We start from the raw sequence: 21,968 nt of genomic DNA, 5'->3' as shown, positions 1-21,968 counted from the left end.
GTGGTACGCGACCATCCTAGAAAAGTGGTAGCAGGGGGAGGGGAATGAGCTGAACCGGCGGCAGCACCACACAAGCCTGAGCGAGAGACGGCTGGAGCTGCAGGGCTGTCATAGCTCAGCGGAAGCGCCAGGCTCCAGCTGGAGTTTGGCACTAAGTGTCTGCTGAGCCCAGAAGCAGCGCCGTTCAGCTGGAATGTTGCAGCAGCATCCCCAGGGTCTTGTGATTTACATTCAGATGCTTGGCAACTGATTCAGATTTATGACTGTCACAGTGCCCCAGGGTCATGTGAAGCGACCAAAACCTGCTGCAACCACCTAGCAGACGGGGGGGGGGGGGAAGAGGATAAAAACCAAACACCCCACCCACACTGCCAATCCTCAACAGAAATGCTCACAACAATGAAAACCTTGGACAGGAGGAAGAGCGCCACCAGGTGGGCAGGCGTCTTGCTCGGTTGTGGCTTGGGGGGCGCTTTTTTCAGTGCCATTGTAACTTCGAACAGTCACTAAGCGAACTGTTGTAAGTCGAGGACTACCTGTACTTCATCACTTTTTTCCTTTTTTTGGTCACGTTTTTGACACCTTGCTAGGCGACTGGTGCTACTCGGATGTTGCCATATCCTAAAAGTGGTACAATGGGTGAAAAGGTTGAAAAGCCCTGTTCTACTTATTGTTCTACTTATTGCATTCCATGTTCCGTTTTATTTTTAATTCTAATTCTATTCCCTTTTAATTCTAATTCTAATTCTATTCCATTCCATATATTCTATTCTATTATGGGGGTGCTGTCTTTCTGAGGTTCTCTTAACCACATGAATTCAAACTAGGGGTTCCAGCATTTAACAAAGTGGAAATTGGTACAGGCAGTCCTTGACTTAACCAACATGTCACATGGTCCCCCACTTTACAACCAAGCGACGTGCGACCGTAATGGGCAAACTCCATTATGATTGTACACCAAGGATCACCCAGATTGTGGCAAATACAACTTTGGTCATAACGTTAGGGACAAAGAAAGCTACGCAACACAGATGCACCCAATGGCTTTTAATATGGTACACGGGACACTCGCCCCATTTGCTCCATGATTTCAAAACACACGCCGTTGTGAGAAAAGACACAGTCTGAAATTGTTATCTTCTTTAGGCCTTTGCTTCTAACAGTCCCCTTAATCTCCTGACATACTTCAGCTTGGTACTTTTGCAAATCTTAAGCAGCAGCTGGGTGGGCAACGAAGGGAAGGGGAGAAGCTGAAGACCACGAAGTAAAACACGGGTCCCTTCTGTGAAGAATTGCTAACTGGGAGACCCCGTTGCTGTTTTGGGGAGGGGGTCTGCAGGCTCTGCCTCAGGGGAAGCTGCCTCTTGGGATCTCGCATCTGGAACATCCACCGGTTTCACATCTGAAATCTCTGCCGAGCCCGCAGGGACACTGCTTGCCTTGCTGTTTGGATACTCGATTCGTTCAAAGAAGAAAAGCATCTCGCAATGCATCGTGTGGGGGAAAAGATCTACCGCGGTTGCTTTGATCATCCGGAACGGGCTGCCCTTCACACGGTGAGAAGGTGCTCGACAAAGGCTGTGGGACAGGAGAAAAACAACAACACGGCATGAATCTTCATCCTTTTGATATCTGAGGCTGCTTCTCCGCCTTGTGCTCCCCGCCACGCTCCCCACGTCGCTGGGTTTCAGTTCTGCACAGCCGTAGGAGGCTAACTTGAATCAACATTGGCCCGTAGTAATCTACGATGGCGAAGGAAACAGCCCAAATTGAGACTTGTGGGGTGGGTGTGGGGGTGGGAGAAACCCCTAATTATTTGTAGACTCACTCCACAAAGTTGTTCATAGCAGCTCGAGGGTTGCAGGAGACGTAAAGAAGCTTTCTCAAGTGTTCGGCTTTTCGGATCGCGAGGATTACTTTGGAATCTAGAACAGTACAGCCGGATAAACATCAGAACGAGACTTTTAGCTGCCAGGATGACAACGCTGAAGAGAAGGCAGTTTTTATCCCCGTCAAAAGAGAAAAGGCGACGTGCAAATAAAAGGACAGTAACTCCGAAAGGGGGAATGTTCCAACTCCACCGTGACAAAGCAAAAGTAGGGAAGAGCCAACGGTAACGCTGCAAACCCTTTGCGCCAGGAAGATGCAGGCGCAACTTCATTCCAAGTTATCCCTAACTCGTTTTGCAGCTGCTTCTCTATTTCGTCCCCCACCCCCAAACTCAAAAAAGCAAATTTGGCGTGTTTTTTTTCCCTCCCCAAAAGAAGGGGGCAAATTAGAAGACCGTTTACCAATCGCACACAGCAGAGAACTGGCCAAGTTGCTAAATTAGCTATAAGCAAAGCAGCAATTGCTTCTCTTCTCAGCCCCAATCCCTTTGTCTTACCACACATTTTCCTGTACAGTTGTGCAATTTAAAATTCTACTAGAATGCCCGAGGGTCCCCCCCACACACACACACACACTTACGTAGACCTGCTCGGGGAGGATCCACAATTGTAATTGTGTTATGCAGCGCTAATGTGTTCACGAGGTGAGGGACAAGCTCTTCGGCTTTTCCACAGTGCAATTCAACATTCATCAACCCTGAAACAGGAAAAAAAAACACATTTACTGTACGTTAATGTCTTAACATAAGAAATATAATATTCACCCCAGAATTCGTCTGCATTTGCACATCCACAGAGTTTGTGTACTGCAGTGGTTCTCAACCTTTTCTTCCACACAGACCCTTTTAAATACCTTCTATGGCCATGGACCCCCAAGACTTAACTCAAGATTCAAAGAACATTTTTTCAAGCCTCTGCAGACCCCTGCGGGATCCATGGGACCACAGGTTAAGAACCACTAGTGCATTGTATGTAAGAACAGAATGCCATTCTCACATTCAATTCTGCTAGAAATCTCGAGTTGATGGAAACGAGCGAGAAGTGTCGACGTCTATTATTTTACCGTTAAGCTGAGCGTTTGCTTTGGCGTCTTCAACCGCTTCTTCGCAGAGTTCCACTCCGATAACTTTCTTCACTTTCTGCAGGATAAAAAGCAATAACCAGTTAACAATGGCAAAAAAAACATCAAAATTGGGTGCAGGTTCAAAGGCCAGAGAATTGATCAGCCAAAGCCAACTTTGCCTTAGAAGATTGTTGTTCTGCTTTGTAAATGTTTTTGTTGTTGCACTGAATTTCACATTTATATATGGAGAGGGACCTTTACACACAAGAGAATTTAGCCCAGTTCTGGTCTGTGGGACAGCAGATTCCTTACGATGATCAGCTTCTTCTCGCTAGCCAGTGGATCGGGCAGCTGAGTCTGAGGAATCAGATGAGGAGGAAGGGCCTCAGAGGAAGGGTCTGAGGAGCTCCACAGTCGGAGGAGGAGCCTGGCCCCTCTACTTGTGCTCAGGCTGAGACACAGCTGTGCTGGGAGCCTGAGTTGGACAGTGATGAAGAACAGTTGGGACAAATCCAGGATGCACAAAAGTGCAGGCAAGAGAAGCGAGTAGGACAGAGGAATGCAATGGGGCGGCTCCAAAGGCAAAGGAGAAGGCATTAGGAAACCACACCTTGGCTGAATTATAAAAAGGAAGGTGTGGGAGGTGCTGGTTGCCAAAGGCAACCATTCGTGTTAAGGATCAAATTTCTGTGGACTGTGTTTGACTCAGGTCTGTGAGAATAAAAGGGGTTGTTTTTTTCCTTCTGGTTCCTGCCTGTTTCTTGGAAAAGGGGTTTCTCGTTGTGAGCATAACAAGGACTCACAGTCCTGATTGTGGTCGTAAATCTAGGCCTACATACTAAGGGGGGGATTGTGATGTCTCTGCTGCCCCTTACTCGTGGAAATAGGAAGCAAACCTCTTCCTTCACCTGTGCAAGAGAGATGCCAATTGATCCAGTTCCACAGCAAACATCCAGCACTGTCGTATCCTGGTTAATTTCGGCCCAGTCCTGAATAGTTGAATACAGAACTTCGGCTGCCTTAGTGTTTACCTGTGAAGTCCAACGTTTTTCTTGTTACTAACTCACCTAACAAGCAAAAAACTCAGCAGGTTGAAGTTAATTTGTCTTCCCCTCAAACTGGAACATCAAATTAAAGTTACGGTGAAAAACGTTTAATAGAGCTTTGCATATTGAAAAGTGTAAAAGCCACATTTGGATCATAGGGAGAAATCATAAGTAAAACATGGAATTTTTAAAAGAAAGTCACTATCTTTTTATTTCCGTCACCCACCAACACCTAGGTATAAAATCATAGCACTCTGATATTTTTTTTACTTATTTAATAGCTAGCCAAAAGAAAGGAAGGCCCTTAAAATGCAGATGTATGCCTCTTATTTGGATTTTTTATGCCTGTATGCCTTTTATTTCAATTCTTCAAGACGCTATTATCAGCTTGTGTAACTTTTAATGCACTGGGAGGTTTACAGTTAATCCTGACACAAATTCTTGTCCTCGTTTTATTTATTTATTTGGGGGTGGGGAGGGACCCAGGAAAATAGGCAGTTCCTCCATTTTCCTAAAAATTCACTTCCAAAGAACAGGCAATAATCCCAGCTGCAAAACCAGGCTTAAGCACCACATCGTGAAAAATTACCTGGAAAAAAGCATGGGGTGAAATCCGGAATTTTAACCCCAGAAGGTCTTCCTGTATGTACTTGTCACCGGCGATGTTGTTCAAAATTAAATCTTCCCGATTCGGTGATTTTCTAGAAAGGGAACAAGCAGCAAAACGGAGTTTTGTGACGTCCATCTTTGCATCTGGAAATCCTACTCCAAACTATTTACGATTATGGATTGAACAAATTAGGGCCAGAAAACGGGTCTAAACTGATTCTCGGAACTTATTAACGCAATGATTCTTCAGTTCAATAACATTAACAGCACAATTAAGTAATCTCCAATAATGTTCACCTCTTAATGAGATGGAAGACCTAAAAAAACGTTCCCATTTTATTGGGCTATTCAGAAAGGCTCCCGAAGGACTAATAAGACAAACCAGGAAGAAAAATCCCACCAGTTAACATTTTATTCCAATCTATTTCCAGCCTCTCTTGACTGTACTGGCAGTAACTAATTACTGTGGCAGTAAAATAAAACAAAAAAGATATTTATTCTTGGATTTGCCTGCCCATCATGGGAAACAGGCTGGGTTGCCCTTAAGTCTACAGTATTTTTTAATGAACCTTGAGATTTTTGACTGGCTTAGCATTTTGAAAATTCAGCTGTACTTTATCGCAATCTAGTTTCTCCCTTGGAGGGACGGTATCCCCATGTCCGATCTTGCCTTTATCTTTTAAAAAAATAATAATTCGTCTCTGTGTTAACCCTGAAAAATATCTTTCGTTGTTACCTCTGACCTTCTTCTACAAAATATAAAGACGTTATTCCGCTGTCTTTCCCAGGACCTTCTGTGAAATACGTAGCCATAGAGGTTTGCAATGTAGCACGTTCTTCCTGGCTTAATTTCTAGAGATTCAAAAAAAAAAAAAGCAGAAAGATGCTTAGAGGCTTGAACAGCACAGCAGGTTTTCAAGAAAGTTAAGCAACACGAAGATAACATCTGAAGCATAGCTGACGTTTCTCCTGAGGAAACTGGGCGTCAAATCCAAGAACAATAAGCGGTTTCCTGAGACATAAAAAAAAAGGTGCTGAAAGCTTATGTTTTATTATAGAAACCAAAGTTTAATACCTGTGGGTTAAAATAGGCAATTGCCATGACTTGGCCATCCAAGCTAGTACGAACCGTTAGCTGTTTCCAGTGGCCTTCGTAGGTTTCTGGGCTATAAACACCGTAAGAGGTTGACCTGTAATTTACAAATCCTTAATTACTAAATCAGGACATAGTTAAGTGCAACTGTTGATTGGGACCTACTCAGCGTTCCAGGTAAGAGAGGTGGCTATATAAATACCGATAAGAGAATTGTTTTAGTTCGGAGTTGAACTGTGGGGTCCTTGGCGCTCTCTGAGCTTGGTTGTTTTCTCGCAGACGTTTCATTACCCTATTAGGTAACATCTTCAGTGGTGTACAGTGCAAGCCTCTCTATATAAACAGAAAGCAAACCTCGCTCCCTTCTAGCACTGATGATGTTACCTAGTTGGGTAATGAAGTGTCTGCAAGCAAACATCCAAGCTCAGGTAGCACCAAAGACTCCACAGCTATATAAATGCTTATTTTTTTTAAAAAAAATCTTGTTAATTCTGGAAAGAGGAGAAATGAGACGTTGGACCTTAATAAAGAGAACTGATCTGAGAAATGAGTTTGGGGACATGATCGCAGGGCATGTCCCCCAAAATACTCTAAATATTCTAAAGTGGGGTACAATCCCTCTTTGATCTCTGTGCATCTCACTCTTTTCTTTACCAAAGATCCCCTTTAAATACCTTTTATGGCCACGGACCCCAAAGACGTAACTCAAGATTTAAATTGGAACATGTTTTTGAGCCTTCACTGACTCCTGTACCCCCCGGGGTACACAGGCCGCAGGTTGAGAACCCCTGCGTTAGGAAAGTCTGCTCTTCCAGCCTAAGTAGATGCATGGGGGGAAGAAAATCACCCTCGCCATTCAAGTCCTAGGTAGTTCCACAGACGTGGTTTGAGGCAAAACAGGGCCCTGTAACTACATCCGTCTTATCATGCAAAAGCCAAGGCTGGAGAACCGAAAGCAGAAGCGTTTAATGAAGAGAAGGACCAGGGGTGACATGATAGCAGTCTTCCAATATCTCAGGGGCTGCCCCAAAGAAGAGGGAGCCAAGCTATTCTCCAAAGCACCTGAAGGCAGGACAAGAAGCAACGGATGGAAACTCATCAAGGAGAGAAGCAACCTGGAACTAAGGAGAAATTTCCTGGCAGTGAGAACAATTAACCAGTAGAACACCTTGACTCCAGAAGCTGTGAATGCTCCAACACTGGAAGTTTTTAAGGAGAGACTGGACAGCCATTTGCCTGAAATGGTATAGGGTTTCCTGCCTGAGCAGGGGGTTGGACTAGAAGACCTCCAAGGTCCCTTCCAACTACTACTACTACTATTACTACTTCTTCTTCTTATTATTATAAAACTTATTCATAAAACATGAAACTCAAGTCAACTGACAACTCAAATTGACTGGCACGAATTTTTGACACGGGTTGCTGCCAGCATCCTAGGTATCAACCAGGTATCTCCTTAAAATGTAAGAAATTCCGAGTAGCACAATTTTTTTTGTAGTTTTGCTGGAGTTATTGCAGGAAGCTGCAATTTCTTGATGTATTTTGGAAAGATGATGATGATCATTATTATTACTATAAACCCCATGTACAAGAAACGTTATAAAAAATGATTAAGAGCAGATTGACTCACCGGATGTAGTCCTGGAAAGCCCTCACCACCTTTTTTGCCGCAGTGGGAACGTGGATGGTGTCGAAGGGTTCCACAACCGCACAGGAACCCCCCTTGTACTTGCCCAGGCGGAAGCCGACCGTTTTATCTTCTAGATTTGGGCCTAAGCCGATCAAAAATTCGCACTTGTTACGGTACTCGGTCTAAATGCAAAGCAAGGCAACATTCAGTACAGTGTCGTTGGGGACGCTGCCTTGCGGGGGGGGGGGGAGGAGGGTACAAAACGAACTTGAGGAGCGACCACCACACCCATCGCGAGAATACAGGCAGTCCTCGACTTACAACTGTTAAATGGAGCCTGGAATTATGGTCATAAGTCATGCCGGTTGTTAAGCGGGGTCATCACGCAACTGACCCGGTTTGGCCATCTTTTACGTGGGTGGTCGTTACAAGTGAGTCACCGTAGCTGTTAAGGGAAAGGGACCCATTATCTGCAATGGGTGTGTTTTGCCAGAAATTGGAAATAAACGCTAGTTTCTGGCCCCAAAACATGCTTTCATTGCAGTCACGTGACCAAATCACACTGCAAAGAGAGGTAGAAAAGGGGGCAGTTGCCAAGCATCCACAACGCGGTCATAAGCAGGGAAGGGAGATGTTGAAACTTCGAATCTGGGCCACGTGTCCTTTTTCAGGGTCCTCGACTTACGACAATTTTGAGCCGTTGCTAAGCAGGACATTTGTGAAGTGAGCTTTGCAAGTGAGGCTGCAAAAGGGGATGACTGCAACTGTCGCAAATACGAGTCAGTTGCCAAACGTTATGAATTCTGATCACGCGACTATGGGGATGCTGCAATGGTCTTAAGTTGCTTTTTGCGGCGCCGTTCTAACTTCGAACGGTCACTAAATGAGCTGTTGTAACTTGATTCATTCAACCCTTTACGCTTCTTAGCAGCTGCTCAGTGCAAAGAGCAAGGCTGAGAAGGTATGTCCAGCGCTTTACTTCCTCCCAGACTTTGACTAAACGGGTATCGCGCAAGGCTCCCGGTATGCCTGACCTGTAAGGGTGATGGCTTCACTTCCTCCAAAGAGCAACAAAGCCCATCGTGCTTCTCCTTTTGCAGGAACAACCACGGGAGCAGCGCTCGGTTGTTGTTCCCCACTTCCCTGAAAACAAAAAGGTCAAAAAAGGTTTACTGGAGATAAGGAAGGAGAAGGAAAGGAAAAAAAAACCAAAACCAGGGGCCCCATCACGAAGCATCCTGGCTAAGTGGTGGTTTAAAGCAGGGGAAGCTGTGGCGGCAGCTGTCCCCATTTCCCCGAGCCTAAAATCCAAACCATTTTTCACACTTAACCACCGTTGCAGCATCCCCACGGTCACGTGATCAAAATGCAAACGCTCGGCAACCGATTTTATCTCTACGACGGTTGTATTGTCCCGGGATCGTGCGATCCCCTTTTGGGGACATTCTGACAAGCAAAAGCCAACGGGGGAACCAGCTTCAATTAATAACTCTGGCGAGAAAGGTGGTAAAATGAGGCAAAACTCACTTCACAAGTGTCTCGCTTAAAGACAGAAATTTTGGGCTCAATTGTGGTCGTAAGTGTGTGTGTGTGGGGGGGGTGTCAGGTGATTCCCCTTTTGTGAACTTCCAATGAGCAATACCCGTGGGGAAGCCTGATTCAATGAACAACTGTGTCACCAATCTGACCGCTGCAGTTTTTCACTTAACAGCTGCAAGAAAAGGTCGTAAAATGGGGCAAAACCCACTTAACAACAAAAGAAGCCTTGGGCTCCTCTGTGGTCATAAGTCAAGGACTACCTGTATTCTGCCTCCCCAAATAAGAAGGAAATGGGATGGTTATGGACGCCCGTGGACTGGAGGTTCTGTGGTAGGCCAATTTTGCAACCACGAAGGGACAAAATCCTCACCAGCCTTTCACCATGAGGCGACCTTCCCATGAGGCAGCTGTCAGCTCCACGTCCACCCCTTCTCCCCACCACAAACCCCAAAGTTTCCACACTTCAGTCCAATTATGCCATCAGGGGACACGTCCCTGCTTTGTAAACCGTGGAACAAACGAAATGGCGTCGGCCATTTCCACGAGCTGGAAGTGGAGGAGTTCACCGTGGTTTCAGTTATAAAGTGAATCTTCCAGAACAGAAAATTACCTGGTCAGTTTCGCCAGCACTTCTCGACACTGCTGCTTCTTCTTCACCAGCTGTTCTTCATAGGGGATCGTCCACAAAGGAGTCACCACGTCGGCTATCTGTTTGCTCAGAGGCTCCTCTTCGCCGTCTTTTGACGAAGCAGGACGCTTGGCCGATGCCTCTTCGGCGCCTTCCTCTCGCCTCCTCTTCTTCAAGATGGGATCCGCCTTTGGTTTGGCCAAGCGGACACTCAGGTTCCGGTTCTTCCACCGGACCCCGTGGAGAACTTTCATCGCTTTGTCCCTTTCCTCCTCGCTCTTAAAGGTGACAAAAGCGAACTTCTGTCTCCCCATCAGTTTTATCTTATGCGGGCTGAGCCCGTATCGGGAAAGGAATTTCTTGACTTCGTTAAAGCCAATGTATTTGGGGAGATTCTGAAGTTCGACCTTATAGATCTCTGAAGTGAACAAGTCCTCTTTAATATACCTGTACATGCCGGAAGTATCTGAAGTATCTGAAGTATTCCCCGCATTTGTTTCTTGGGTTGGGACCACGGATTCCGGGGTGGCAGCTTTCGTATCCACCAAGCCCACGCCGTCATCGTTGCCTTCCATTCTTTCAGCCACTCTGTAAAGCAAAAATAAAAAATAACAGGGTCGACTTACATTCAACCTTGAGCCAAATGACATTTTAGGCAAAACTAGCCTAAAATGAATTGTAACAAACCACAATTAATCCTGAGTAGTCAGGATTGTAAGAGAATCTCTGTGAGTTTTTAAATGGGGTTTTATATATGTTCAGGGATTAAATTTAATTATTTTAACTGTTTTTAACTTTTGTATTGTATGGATGTTTTTAAATACTTTGTAAACCGCCCTGAGTCCTATGGGTTAAAGGCGGTATATAAATTCAATTATGATGGATTATTAAAATACTGGCTTGCCCTGCTCTAGGAGAGGTATGTTTTAAAAATATTTTTTTTAAAAAACATCAATACCTTTAATAAAAATCAGCTTTAAGTAGCTGCAAGGCTTAATAGCTGTACTCTATGCGAAGCACTAAGGCAGGGGTAGGCAACCTTGGCTCTTTTATGACTCGTGGGCTTCAACTCCCAGAATTCCTGAGCCAGCTGGCTCAGGAATTCTGGGAGTTGAAGTCCACGAGTCATAAAAGAGCCAAAGCTGCCTACCCCTGCACTAAGGAAACAGGAGACCACTGTAACAAACTCATCCTGGCAAAAGATTAACCAGATAACCAGCAAAACACAAGCAAGCAGAAAGCTGTGGATTTGATCCAGGAAGATCTGAAGAACATGTGGCTGAAAGGGACCTCGGAGGTCTTCTAGTCCAACCCACTCATCCCATCCCAATCCAATGGTTATCCAGTCTATTTTTGAAAACCTGGAAAAGTGAGAGGATGTGATGCCCAGCTTCAGCCAGACTTGGCCACGATTGTGCTTTTTTTATTAGTTCTGTGCTATTTCCGGTTTGATGTTGAAAGTTTCTGATTTGTATTGAAATGATGGCTGAAGAATTCTGGGAATTGAAGTCCATTTAAAGTTCCCAGGGTGGAGAAACGAACAGGAAACGTCAAGGGAACACTCAAGCCTTGCCCAAGGTGGAGCTTTGGAGGAGGGGTTTTTAAAACTACATGCCCCAGAACCCCCTGCGCAGCAGCAGCAGTCCTCCAACCTAGCGCCGTCTAACCGTCGCATTCCGGAATTTGCAATCCATCTGCATCCGGAGGGCGCCAGGCTGGGGAAGGTTGCAGGGGCGGCCCTACGCTCGGCCAGAAGCCTAAGGAAGCCCGCGTGGCGCTTTCCACTCACCTCGGCCGCCACCGGGCTCCTCCACTAGACTCCACCAAAGTCCCACGAGGCACAGCGCAGGCGCGGAAAAGGGGCGGAGCCGGCATGACGCAACGCGCGCGCGACGTCGCTCTGCCTCGCTCCGGCTTTTCTTCCCCCCCTCCCCCCCGAAGGGCTGGGGAAAAAAAAAATCCCCGTATGTACACGCGCGCGCCTCCGTGCGTAAGGTTGCGCGTCGCCGCCCGAGCGGAGGGGTCGCGCGAGGGCCGACGGGAAAGCGGGCGGGAAGCGCGCGAGGCCTTTCCGCGTTGCTCAGAAAGCGGGCCGTTCCTCTCCTCCCTCACGCCAGGAAAGTCCGCTGCCCACCGGCCGGCCGGGGAGAACGGCGACAAGAGGCAGGCCGCTGCTTTCTTTTTGTTTTGTTTTTTTTTTTTTTAAAGAAGCGGCCGTCGAGGTTAGGCCCACGTTCCCGTCAGGCCTTGCGGCGGCGCGGTCCGCGGTGGGCGTGGCCTGAGCGGCGAGGGGCGGAGCCGAGGCGGCGCAACGACCGAGCTCGCGGCGGGAGCGGGCAGCAGCGGAGGCGGGAAGCCGTGCGGCGACGGGGAGCGAGCCCGACGGGCCCCACCATGGCCGAGACGAAGGTGAGGCGAGGCGGGAAGCGAGCCGAGGAGGAGGAGGGAGGTTTCCCGCCGCCGCCGCTGTTGCTAGGCCCCTCAGGCGCGGGGCGGCCTTCCCTCAGCGGTCTGGAGGAGCCTCGGCCTCGCGTGAGGGACCCCGCCGAATCCCCTAACCCACACACACACACACAGGGAGCGCCCCCCCTCCGCTTCAGGCCCTCGCGCCGCCTGGGACTTCATTTCCCAGCATTCCCTGCCTGGCCGGCTGCGACCGGACCTTCGGGGAGTTGCAGTCCCGGCTCCTGCGGCCTCGTGCTTTGCTCCGCCCTCCCACGTGCTCCCCCTGGCCGTGGGGGGGGGAGGAGTTGAGTAGCGGCGGGAAGAGTCCGGAACCCTAACCCTAACCCTCCCTCCACCCAAAAAAAGCCCCGGGTTGATCTTCCAGGGGGTGTTCATGCGTGGCAGTCCGGACCTCCCCCCCCTTGAAGGGGCGGGGCCTTTCCCCACGATAGGGGGGGTGGGGGTCTTTCCCATCCCTGACCTCCCCCCCCACCAGCGATGCTCGCCTATTGTTTCCCCCGGGAAGCCTTCCATGCACCGTCCCGATAACTATTATTTATTAAATGAATGAATATTGTAATGTTTTCATGGTGCTCATCTCCCCTACGAGGTGATTCTGAGCCATCATCTTCATTATTATTATTGTTATTGTTGTTAATTATTGTTGTTATTATTATGTTGGAAGGGACCTTGGAGGTCTTCTAGTCCATCCCCCTGCTCAGGCAGGAAACCCTATACCATGATGATGATGATGTTGGAAGGGACCTTGGAGGTCATCTAGTCCAACCCCCTGCTCAGGCAGGAAACCCTATACCATGATGATGATGTTGGAAGGGACCTTGGAGGTCATCTAGTCCAACCCCCTGCTCAGGCAGGAAACCCTATACCATGATGATGATGATGATGATGATGGAAGGGACCTTGGAGGTCATCTAGTCCAACCCCCTGCTCAGGCAGGAAACCCTATACCATGATGATGATGTTGGAAGGGACCTTGGAGGTCATCTAGTCCAACCCCCTGCTCAGGCTGGAAACCCTATACCATTTCAGACAAATGGATGTCCAGTCTCTTCTTAAAAAAATTCCAGTGTTGGAGCATTCAACACTGTTCTCTTGCCACACCCACACCCCCAAAATTTCAGCCACCTACTACTATCCTAGTGCATTTATATATCTATATCTATCTATGGAGGAACATTGTCCTGGAGGAACATCCTGGAGGAACATTGTCCATAGGGTCGCGATGGGTCGGACACGACTTCGCAACTAACAACATCTATATTTATCGCAGCAAAGGCTTTTGAGGACCCCCCCCCAGGCCACCCTTTGAGAAGTGCTGGGCTAATCAAACAGCGACGAATCCCTTAAATCGTTGATTTTCGGGTTCCATGATTGGAAATGTTAAGAAAGCACGTGTCTTTGTGGGCCTTCAGCCATTGGCAAACCAGAATTGCAATGTATGAAAGTCATTTTGGGCATCGTTACTTGTTTGAAGGATGTATTTTTTTCCTCAAGCACAACATAAAATGCAGATAAGGTTAAGTTTTGGAGAAGGAAAACCTTCAGGTTTTAAAATCCTCATTTATATAGTAGCCATCAAATTCCAACTGTTTTTGACACCTGTTTTTGACACCTGTTTAAAGTACAAAACAAGGGAACACATAATTTGTTTATACTTTTATTTTCTCTGCTGACCACTGCCAAAGACTCCTGAATAATGCCTCAGTTCTTTGGGACAGTTAGCATCCTTTTATTGATGTTTTTATACTGTTTTCACAAATCTGTGGTGGCGTTCCTTCCTTGGTGGAGGGATAATGTTCACCACCCATTTAGGGCACATTTTTAGTATGGTGGGATGTCACTTGAGCATCATATATACCTATATTTAGTGGTGTTGCAAGCTTGCACTGATTTTTCCCCCCTAAAGTTTAGAAAGTGATAAACTTAAAAACATGATTTGAAGATTTCTGCTTGTGAGATTTTTGAACTCCGAAAGTCAGATGGGTGTGTGTATGAGAACGTCTACCGTAACTCTTTGAAATGATCTTCTCTATCAAGCCTTTGATGCCTTTCTCTTAACTCTGCAGGAGGCACATGAGGAGCATGACTCAGCAACCGACAATGCCGATGATTCTAACCACGACCCACAGTTTGAGCCCATCGTTTCTCTTCCTGAGCAAGAGATCAAAACTCTGGAGGAAGATGAGGAAGAACTTTTCAAGATGTAAGCTCAAGCCAAAGCTTTCCGCAATTAAATTAGCGGGTTCTCTCAACTTTCAGGGAAGTGTAAGAGCAAACTTTCCGGGTGTAAAACTGAAGTCCCAATTTTTGTGGGAAATGTGAAGGTCTGCAGGCTTAACTTTTAGCAAAATGGGTTGTTTAAACTCTAGGACGGGGTCCCCAACCCAATGGGCCATGAGGGGTTTGCAGCCAGGCCACAGAAACAGCTGGCAAGTGTGTATTCTCACTTGCACTAGTAGCATGAGCACGCACTTCCTAGGCACTTGTGCAAAACCATCCCCTCTTTCCCCCCCCCCCCCCCCCGCCATTCCACTAAGCCGGAAACGTTGGGAAACTCCACTGTAGGATGGTAAAGGTGATGGAGTTAGCAGACATGGCCAAATTTATTCTTTAAAATGAAAGTATCTAGTTTTGTTTCTACTTTGAAACCACTTCTCGACTTTCTGCTCGAAACTGGGGAAAAATGAAATTTGTGAGCTTAGGTTTCGGTGATTAAAATGATTTTGTAATTGATAGAAATGGCTTTTAAGGTTTGGAAATGTAAAAGGTCAATGTATTATTTTTGTAGTCTGTTGCACTGAAGAAAGTCAGAAACCATTACTTTTTGTCTTCGCATGTTTCTCTCTCCTTTTCTTATTTTCCTAACTTTTGTTCCTTCTATATTTTATCTCATCATGAAGCTTAATTTAAAAGCGTTTTTAAAAAGATTTTGAACTCCATTGTACCTGACTGAAACTGACTTAGCCATCCAGAAAGTAAATTTTAAAGGCATTTTATTTCAGTGGAGTTTCTCCAGAGGCTTTTATCCAAGTATGACTTTCAAGTTTGTGTTGTCTGTTGAAGAAAATTAGTTGAAATTAGAAATTAGTTATCTCAGTGATACAAAAACATCCTAATTCAGTATAATCTCTGGCATATTAGTTGCTATTAATTTCTCTTCTTTTTTTTGTTTGCGTTTTATTTTTTCATGAAGGCGAGCAAAACTTTTCCGATTTGCATCAGAAAATGACCTCCCAGAATGGAAAGAACGTGGCACTGGGGATGTGAAACTCCTGAAGCACAAAGAGAAGGGGACCATCCGCCTCTTAATGAGGAGAGATAAAACTCTGAAAATCTGTGCTAATCACTACAGTATGTCATTTAGTATTCTTCTCCTACTTACGATTCTTCCATAAATTGGTATTGTAACAACAAACCCTTAACTCTGAATAACAGCGATAACATTCTGAAATATATTCAACAATATTTTAAATTCAGATAATGGACAATTTGCACATTTGTTATTTTTTAGATAGACTTGATCTTCCATGCTGGTTTTTCCACAGCCTTATAAGATTGCTTGTATAGATTGTTACATTTTTTTGATAGTTTGTGTCATCTTTTGCTGTATTACCTGTGCCTAACTCTTCTCCCCACCACCACCCTCCTTTCTCACTTCCAGTCACACCTGTAATGGAGTTGAAGCCCAACGCTGGGAGTGACCGGGCCTGGGTGTGGAATACACACGCTGATTTTGCAGATGAGAGTCCGAAACCAGAACTTCTGGCAATTCGGTTTTTAAATGCAGAAAGTAAGTTACTTGTTTTGGAGAAATTGGGCTTTTAAAAAGGTGGTCTTCCTCTCCTTGTGGTCTAGGGCAGGGGTAGGCAACCTTGGTTCTTTTATGACTCGTGGACTTCAACTCCCAGAATTCCTGAGCCAGCATGGCTCAGCTTGGAAACCTCTCCCTTTCCCCTCAGCGTGGCTGGCTCAGGAATTCTGGGAGTTGAAGTCCACGAGTCATGAAGGAGCCAGTTTCCCCCATGCTGGCTCAGGAATTCTGGGAGTTGAAGTCCACGAGTTATAAAAGAGCCAAGGTTGCCTAACCCTGGTCTAGGGAATGATGGGAAAAACTCACACTGTTCCAGGAATCTGTTCAGGGTGCCAGGAGGAGACTCAAGTTTTTAAGCCAGAAAGGAGGTAGTCCAACGTATTAGAGGTCTATAGATGGTGTGATGTATAGGCAGTCCTCGACTTACGGCCACAGTTGAGCCCAAAAAAAATCTCTCGCTAAGAAAACAGTTAAGAGCGCTTTGCCCCAATTTACAACTTTTCTTGCCACAGTTGTTAAATCAATCACTGCAGTTGTTAAGTTAGCAACATGATCGTTAAGTGAATCTGGCTTCCCCTTTGACTTAACTTGTCAGAAGGTTATGAAAAGGCATCCCACGACCCCGGGGCACTGCAACCGTCATAAGTATGCGTCGGTTGTCAAACATCTGGGTTTTTGATCATGGGGCTGCTGCAACGTTCCTAAGTGTGAAAAACGGTCATCAGTCAACTCCACTGCTGTTTGCAACTTTGGTCACGACACTGAATGGTTGCAAGTTGAGGACTACCAATATCTCAGAACTTTGCAAAGGAACGAAGCGAATACGGACTCGGGAGAGATGCTTCTCCGGCCTCAGCCTGTGAAGTTGCAAAGCTCCCTTTTCCCCCCGCTGAATGAAGTATTCGCAGTGCTAGATGACAGTGAGTTCAAGCGGCCAGTCCTGTAGCCTCTCCTGCCATACCAGTTCACAATTTTGGGTTGTATAGAAATCCACTCACCCTGCCATGACCTCACCCTGGCTTGTTTTAATCCTTGGCTCAGGGAACTTGTTTTCCCGTCAAAAAAGGCGCCAGGGCCTCCGAAAGGTGAAAATTTGGCCGGAAACCCGTAGCCTCTGGGGACGAAAGCGCATGTGCTTTCCTACGTGTCTTTCTAGTTGCCGGCTTAAATCCACTGCAACACTTCTCTTGTCTTTTTTTTTTCTTTTTTTTTGCTTCTTTCAAACAGACGCACAGAAATTCAAAGTGAAATTTGAAGAATGTAAGAACGAAGTTGATAAAAAGGGAAAGAAAGGTAAGATATTTGTGTTGGCTTGCTTCCGAAAAAAAAGGAATGTTACCATCAAGATTTTTGAAGCATTTCTGCAGAAGTGCCCGATCAGTCAGACAAGTAGGGAAGAGAGATAAAGTCTCCACCACATATTTTACAGAAGTGTGTGGGATGTGTATATAGGCTTTGGTATGTGTTGCCTACAGTAGGCATGCTGGAAATAGTGCATCTGATTTGGTCAAGGGAATCCTGCATTCTGAATTACCTGAAGGACATTTTTTTCCCTCACTTGCCCTGCCATTTAATACTCGTTTTGTGCCAGTTCTTGATTTTGCTTCTTCATTTTTCCGTATTGGGAAAGAAACAATAGAATTCTTTTGTCATTAATCATCCATTCTTTCACATTTAGTTGTAGGAAATAACAGTCAGAATTTGAGTTGGGGGATATCGGTACTTAATCTCAGTTGTCTTTTTACGGTTTATAGCTCAACTGTATAAAAATATTCCAGTATCTTTAACAAAAGATAAAATGTATGATAAAACTTTTCAATAAAAAAAAATATTCCAGTATCGTTGGCCAAATTGAATAAAGAGTCGGTGGGCCAAGATTCAACATGATACAAGTAGCCCTTGACTTACAACTAGTCCTCACACTTGCAACCATTGCAGCATCTACCTGGTCACATGTTCAAAATTAGGGCGCTTGGCAGCTAGTGTGCCTTTACGAGTATCCTGGGATCACACGACCAGTATTGGCAACTTTTTTAGCCAGCTTCCAACAAACTCAATGGAGTCCCAACGTCAGTGTTCACTTAACAACCGTGCGATTCACTTTATGACTGACGCAGGAGGTCATAAAATGGGGGGGTGATTCATTTAACCTTTGCTTAGCGATGGAAGAATTGTCGTTAAGTTGAGGGCTACTTGTGTCTAGGAAACCAGCTACCTTTAGCTACAATAGCCAGAATGGTTGAGTATGGCAGGAAATGAGCCAGTTGTTTCGAGACTGAGAGCCGTATAAATGAAGCAATACTTTTTGTGCTTTCATTAACCCTGAGGTGCTGAGGCCACCCACATTCTGTTCGATGGGCTTTCCATTTTCACGTGTTATCGGCAGGCTCACTCTGCGCGTGACCGCAGTAGTCACAGTGCTTTTTAAGCCTGCGAGAGTAGCAGTCCAGAACAAAACAAAACATTTCCTTCCTTGTGGATTTCTGTTTTGACCGTCTTGGCACATCACATTTTAATTCCGAACAGAGTTTTAACGGTGAAAATTTCAAGTAATCCTCCTTAGGCACTCAGGCAAACTATATTGGAAGATGGGTTTTCTTTCTTTTTTTTGTAATGTATGTATTTGAACCGAAAGTCTCACGTTACGTTCAGTTTTGGGGCCTGTCTCTGCAGTTCAGACTCAAGTCGTACGTTTATTAACAAAGACAAATGTTTTTCCTGCTGCATTCCATAACCGTGTTTCCCGCTAATGCCTATTAAATGCTAACGGTCTACACCCAACACTTTTTTTAGCAGAAACAGACAAAAACGGTAGCGCTGATAAAATTGCTGAAAAACTAGAAGACCTTTCTGTAAAGGACGAGTGCAACGAATCGGAGAAGAGAGAAGACAAGGAAAAGATTGAAGAGAAGCAATAAATCATTTTGGGCCTTGTGTTTTTTTCTTTTTTTTCCTCTTTTTCCTTAATTTTTTTTTCTTAATTTTTACAAGGGACTTTATAAAAGAACTGTATTCTGATTTGTTTTTTTTTCCTAAGCTTCTGCCCTTTTTTGGAAAACAAAAAAAATGAAAAGATCCATTCCCCAGTCATGAAAATGTACTGTGCTAACGCTTTCTTTTCCATAGTGGAAATACTTATTTATAGTGTTCCAGGAGAGAATAAATAAAGCTTTGGAAACGGTGTGAAAAGGACAGGGTTTCTATATACACTTCGTGTGGCTGCCCCTTGTTACCTTGGGTTATATGTTTGAGTGCATATTTCAGGTGAGGTATAGTGTAACTGAATTCTACCAATAGGAAGGGGGGGGAAAGAATTAACGATGTTTCTGATGCTTCGTGGCTGAATGTTGTAATGACTGAAAGAAGAAATGTTACGCTAAGATTCCTTTCCTTATAACTGAGGTTTGAGTGACCTGGAGTGTTCTCGTGCAGATTTATAAACGGCACTGTCCCCTTAGAATCTAATGGCATCCCACAAAAGGCCTGTGGTGTATTTCAAAACGTCGTGGTTTCTTTTGACCGACGGCGATCCAGAAAGGCAGAAAGAATATCGTTCCACTTATTAGCAAAAGGGGAGATGTCCAGCGAATGCAATTTTTTTAAAAAAAACAAAAAACCCTGGTTTCAATGGCCTTTTTTTTTCTGCAAAGCAAAATCTGGACAGGCTCTTCTGTGCAAACTGGACAAAAGTCCAGTTCCTTCTGTAAAAATTTTCCAATATAAACTCCATGTAGGTATGAAGGCGCGTAATATTTTCTGTTGCTTTGCTGTCTCGATTATAGCGTTTTCATAAGTGTGTTTTGGGGAAACGGGGGGAGGAGGGGAATTTCACTTTTTTTTTAAGATAACTTGGGTTGTGACAAAAATTACCTTTCTTAACACACACACACACACCAGGAAAAAGCACTGATCTCTGAATTTGCGTCCGTTAGCCGAGGATGGGGTTCCCTCATTTAACGATAAACTTTTTGGGTAACAAAATGTCTCATTGGGGGCTCCCTCCTCATTGTCACTGATAACTTGAAAGATTATCCTATTAAGATTCCTAGGACGTCCTTAATCAGGGATCTTCAAACTCGGCCCTTTTATGACTCCTGGACTTCAACTCCCAGAATTCCTCAGCCAGTGTACCTGGCTCAGGAATTCTGGGAGTTGAAGTCCAGGAGTCATAAAAGGGCCGAGTTTGAAGATCCCTGTCCTTAATCTTCACCAGAGAGACCAAAAATGTTTATACGATGAGCTGCTGCATCCATAACCACGGGCCGTGCTCATCCAACCAAGTTACGTTGTCGCTTTCCATTGTCATGGCAAAATGGATTATAACTGGTCTTCAGGAATGGAGGGGACAGAGATTTTTTTAAAAAAAAATATAACTCAGGCTTTCTCAGAGTGTGTATATTCTGCAATACGCACTCCCTCTTTTTAACTCATTTCTCTTGACTGTACACGGCTCCCCAAAAGTAACACAAGGTTGTCTGTCCTGCATATAAATTGAGAACGCCTGGCCTAGTTCTCCGTGTCAGCTTATTCTGGTGTTTCTCGACCTCAGCCACTTTTTAAGATGTGAGGGTCCTCAAATCTCAGAATCTCCCAGCCAGCTTAGCTGGGAGATTGAAATCCACATCTTCAGGCTGCCAAGGCTGACAAACATCGGCTTACACACTTACATGGAGAGCGTGGCTATAAAACATTCCTTTTCTCTTGCTTGAAACAGCGCACGCAGTAGACTTGTTATTACTTTAATTAAAAGCTTTTGTTCAATTTTAACGGCAGAACTGTTTGAAACTCACCCTTGACCTTTTTCTGAAATTTTTAAATATTTCCTTGGTATTCTCTCTCTCTCCCTCCCCCCCACTCATTACATTTTTATGGATGTATACGTTTTCTTCCTTGTAGTGTAGGTTTTTTGCCTCATTATATTTTGACTTAAGGCGTGACTGCAGATAGGGAGATGCAGAAATACCTCAACCAGTCCCAAGGACGTCTCAGTGTATCCCGCAGTAAGGTAAAAGGGCATTGGAACGCTTATTTACAGGTTGAAATCACTCTAAATGATTTATCAGAAAGAGACGCTGTTCCCCCGCTAACTTTGAAATGCATTTAAACTTCATCTTTCTTTGTTCTGCTTAATTCTTGTAAGAGGGGGTACAATTGGTGTGCTGTGCTTTTGGTCCTTAGAACCCTCAATCTCTATGTCTCAGGATAACCTGTGTGTAATGGATGGCCTCTGCCCTTTGAGCTATTTTAACAACTTGATTTCTGTCTTGTGATTTCTGGGACATAAAAAAAAGGTGAATGATGTGTGAAGGGAAGAGCATCTGTTGAATGTGGCTTTGTAGCGCAGCTCCTCATCTGTCACTTGGGTTTGGGAGGTGGGGGGGGAGACAGGGAGAGAAAGGGAACAATTGCATTGTTGTTGCTGTGTGTAAATGTACTATGCGGGCTGCCTTCTCTGTTCGCTCCCTTTGTAAAATGCAACGCTTGTGTGTGCTTTTCCGAGGCCTCTTCCCATTGCAATTTTTTTATGGTGGAAACATGTTCAGCAACAGAAACGAAGCCATACCGACGGGATTTATATAGTGTTTGTTTAACTTTATATATGAAAACGAAATAATGTATCAACGATGCTGTGTAAAAGAAACAGGAGCATAAAGTAAGATACCACAAAAGAAAAATGCGCAAATCTTCTTTTTAATTGGAAATTGGTGTCGGTGTCTTGAGTTACTCAGGTTGAAGCCGTGCTTCGTCTTATTAAATGTCACGGAATATATTGCAGCAGGCCTCCGTTTCTCATAGTCGGCCACTTGGCTGGTGTGAGTAAATAAAGCTGCAGTTTTTTTTATTATTTGGGGTTCTGTGACTAGGGAGAGCCAGTTTGGAGTGCAGGTACTCCTCGACTTAACACCAAAATTGACGTTGCTAAGTGGCACAGTTAATGTTGCCCCATTTTAATTTTCTTGCCACAGTTGTTAAGTAAATCGCTAGTTAAGTGAGTTAACACAGTTGTTAAGTGACTCTAACCTCCCCATTAACTTTGCTCGTCAGCAGATCGCAAAAGGGATGGCGTGGCCCCGGGACGTTGGAACTGTCATAAATATGAGGCGGTTGCCAAGCAGCTGAACTTTGATCATTTTGCATCATGGGGATGCTGCAACAGTCGTAAGTGTGAAAAATGGTCATAAGTTGCCCTTGTA

At 45.0% G+C, this 21,968-nt stretch overlaps 2 protein-coding genes and 1 long non-coding RNA gene across 5 annotated transcripts; 2 read left to right on the top strand and 1 right to left on the bottom strand.

Annotated features, from left to right (window-relative positions):
* Positions 1-1,038: 1,038 nt before the first annotated feature.
* TRMT2A (tRNA methyltransferase 2 homolog A) lies at positions 1,039-11,500 on the bottom strand. Of its 2 annotated transcripts, none has more exons than XM_081339296.1 (12): positions 11,287-11,500; positions 9,480-10,085; positions 8,365-8,473; positions 7,331-7,512; positions 5,683-5,797; positions 5,344-5,459; positions 4,588-4,699; positions 3,861-3,983; positions 2,953-3,028; positions 2,470-2,586; positions 1,829-1,925; positions 1,039-1,578 (listed from the first exon to the last, which is right to left on the bottom strand). In XM_081339296.1, the coding sequence occupies exons 1-12, from the start codon at positions 11,370-11,372 to the stop codon at positions 1,296-1,298; spliced, it is 2,022 nt and encodes a 673-aa protein (XP_081195422.1). In that variant the 5' UTR covers positions 11,373-11,500; the 3' UTR covers positions 1,039-1,295. The 2 variants fall into 2 exon arrangements, with proteins under 2 accessions (XP_081195422.1, XP_081195423.1); XM_081339297.1 differs by lacking the exon at positions 11,287-11,500 and adding an exon at positions 10,859-10,903.
* LOC308674640 lies at positions 9,563-10,406 on the top strand. The gene is made up of 2 exons (XR_014027942.1): positions 9,563-9,782; positions 9,961-10,406. It is a non-coding gene; the product is annotated as an uncharacterized lncRNA (long non-coding RNA).
* Positions 11,501-11,666: 166 nt separating the features above from the next.
* On the top strand, positions 11,667-18,955 carry RANBP1 (RAN binding protein 1). 2 transcript variants are annotated; one of them, XM_081339298.1, is made up of 6 exons: positions 11,667-11,906; positions 14,030-14,166; positions 15,157-15,314; positions 15,625-15,753; positions 17,002-17,067; positions 18,571-18,955. In XM_081339298.1, exons 1-6 carry the CDS (start codon positions 11,892-11,894, stop codon positions 18,690-18,692), a joined length of 627 nt encoding a protein of 208 aa, XP_081195424.1. In that variant the 5' UTR covers positions 11,667-11,891; the 3' UTR covers positions 18,693-18,955. The 2 variants fall into 2 exon arrangements, with proteins under 2 accessions (XP_081195424.1, XP_081195425.1); XM_081339299.1 differs by having other exon boundaries at positions 11,670-11,906; positions 18,568-18,955.
* The last annotated feature ends 3,013 nt before the right edge of the window (positions 18,956-21,968 follow it).

Source organism: Vipera berus (genome assembly GCF_964194415.1).
Source record: "Vipera berus genome assembly, chromosome: 14".
Taxonomy (NCBI): domain Eukaryota; kingdom Metazoa; phylum Chordata; class Lepidosauria; order Squamata; family Viperidae; genus Vipera; species Vipera berus.
The sequence above is the reverse complement of the archived record's forward strand: the minus strand, read 5'-3'. Positions and strand labels throughout refer to the sequence as shown.

Excerpts from the sequence above, each read along its gene's own strand:
- TRMT2A (XM_081339296.1), bottom strand. The coding sequence starts at position 11,372 with ATGCCGGCTCCGCCCCTTTTCCGCGCCTGCGCTGTGCCTCGTGGGACT. Across the intron at positions 7,513-8,364 it reads TGAAGCCATCACCCTTACAG|ACCGAGTACCGTAACAAGTG; the intron begins GTCAGGCATACC and ends CTTTGCATTTAG. Across the intron at positions 4,700-5,343 it reads TTTGTAGAAGAAGGTCAGAG|AAAATCACCGAATCGGGAAG; the intron begins GTAACAACGAAA and ends TTCCCTTTCTAG.
- RANBP1 (XM_081339299.1), top strand. Across the intron at positions 15,754-17,001 it reads TCGGTTTTTAAATGCAGAAA|ACGCACAGAAATTCAAAGTG; the intron begins GTAAGTTACTTG and ends TCTTTCAAACAG. Across the intron at positions 17,068-18,567 it reads TGATAAAAAGGGAAAGAAAG|CAGAAACAGACAAAAACGGT; the intron begins GTAAGATATTTG and ends CACTTTTTTTAG.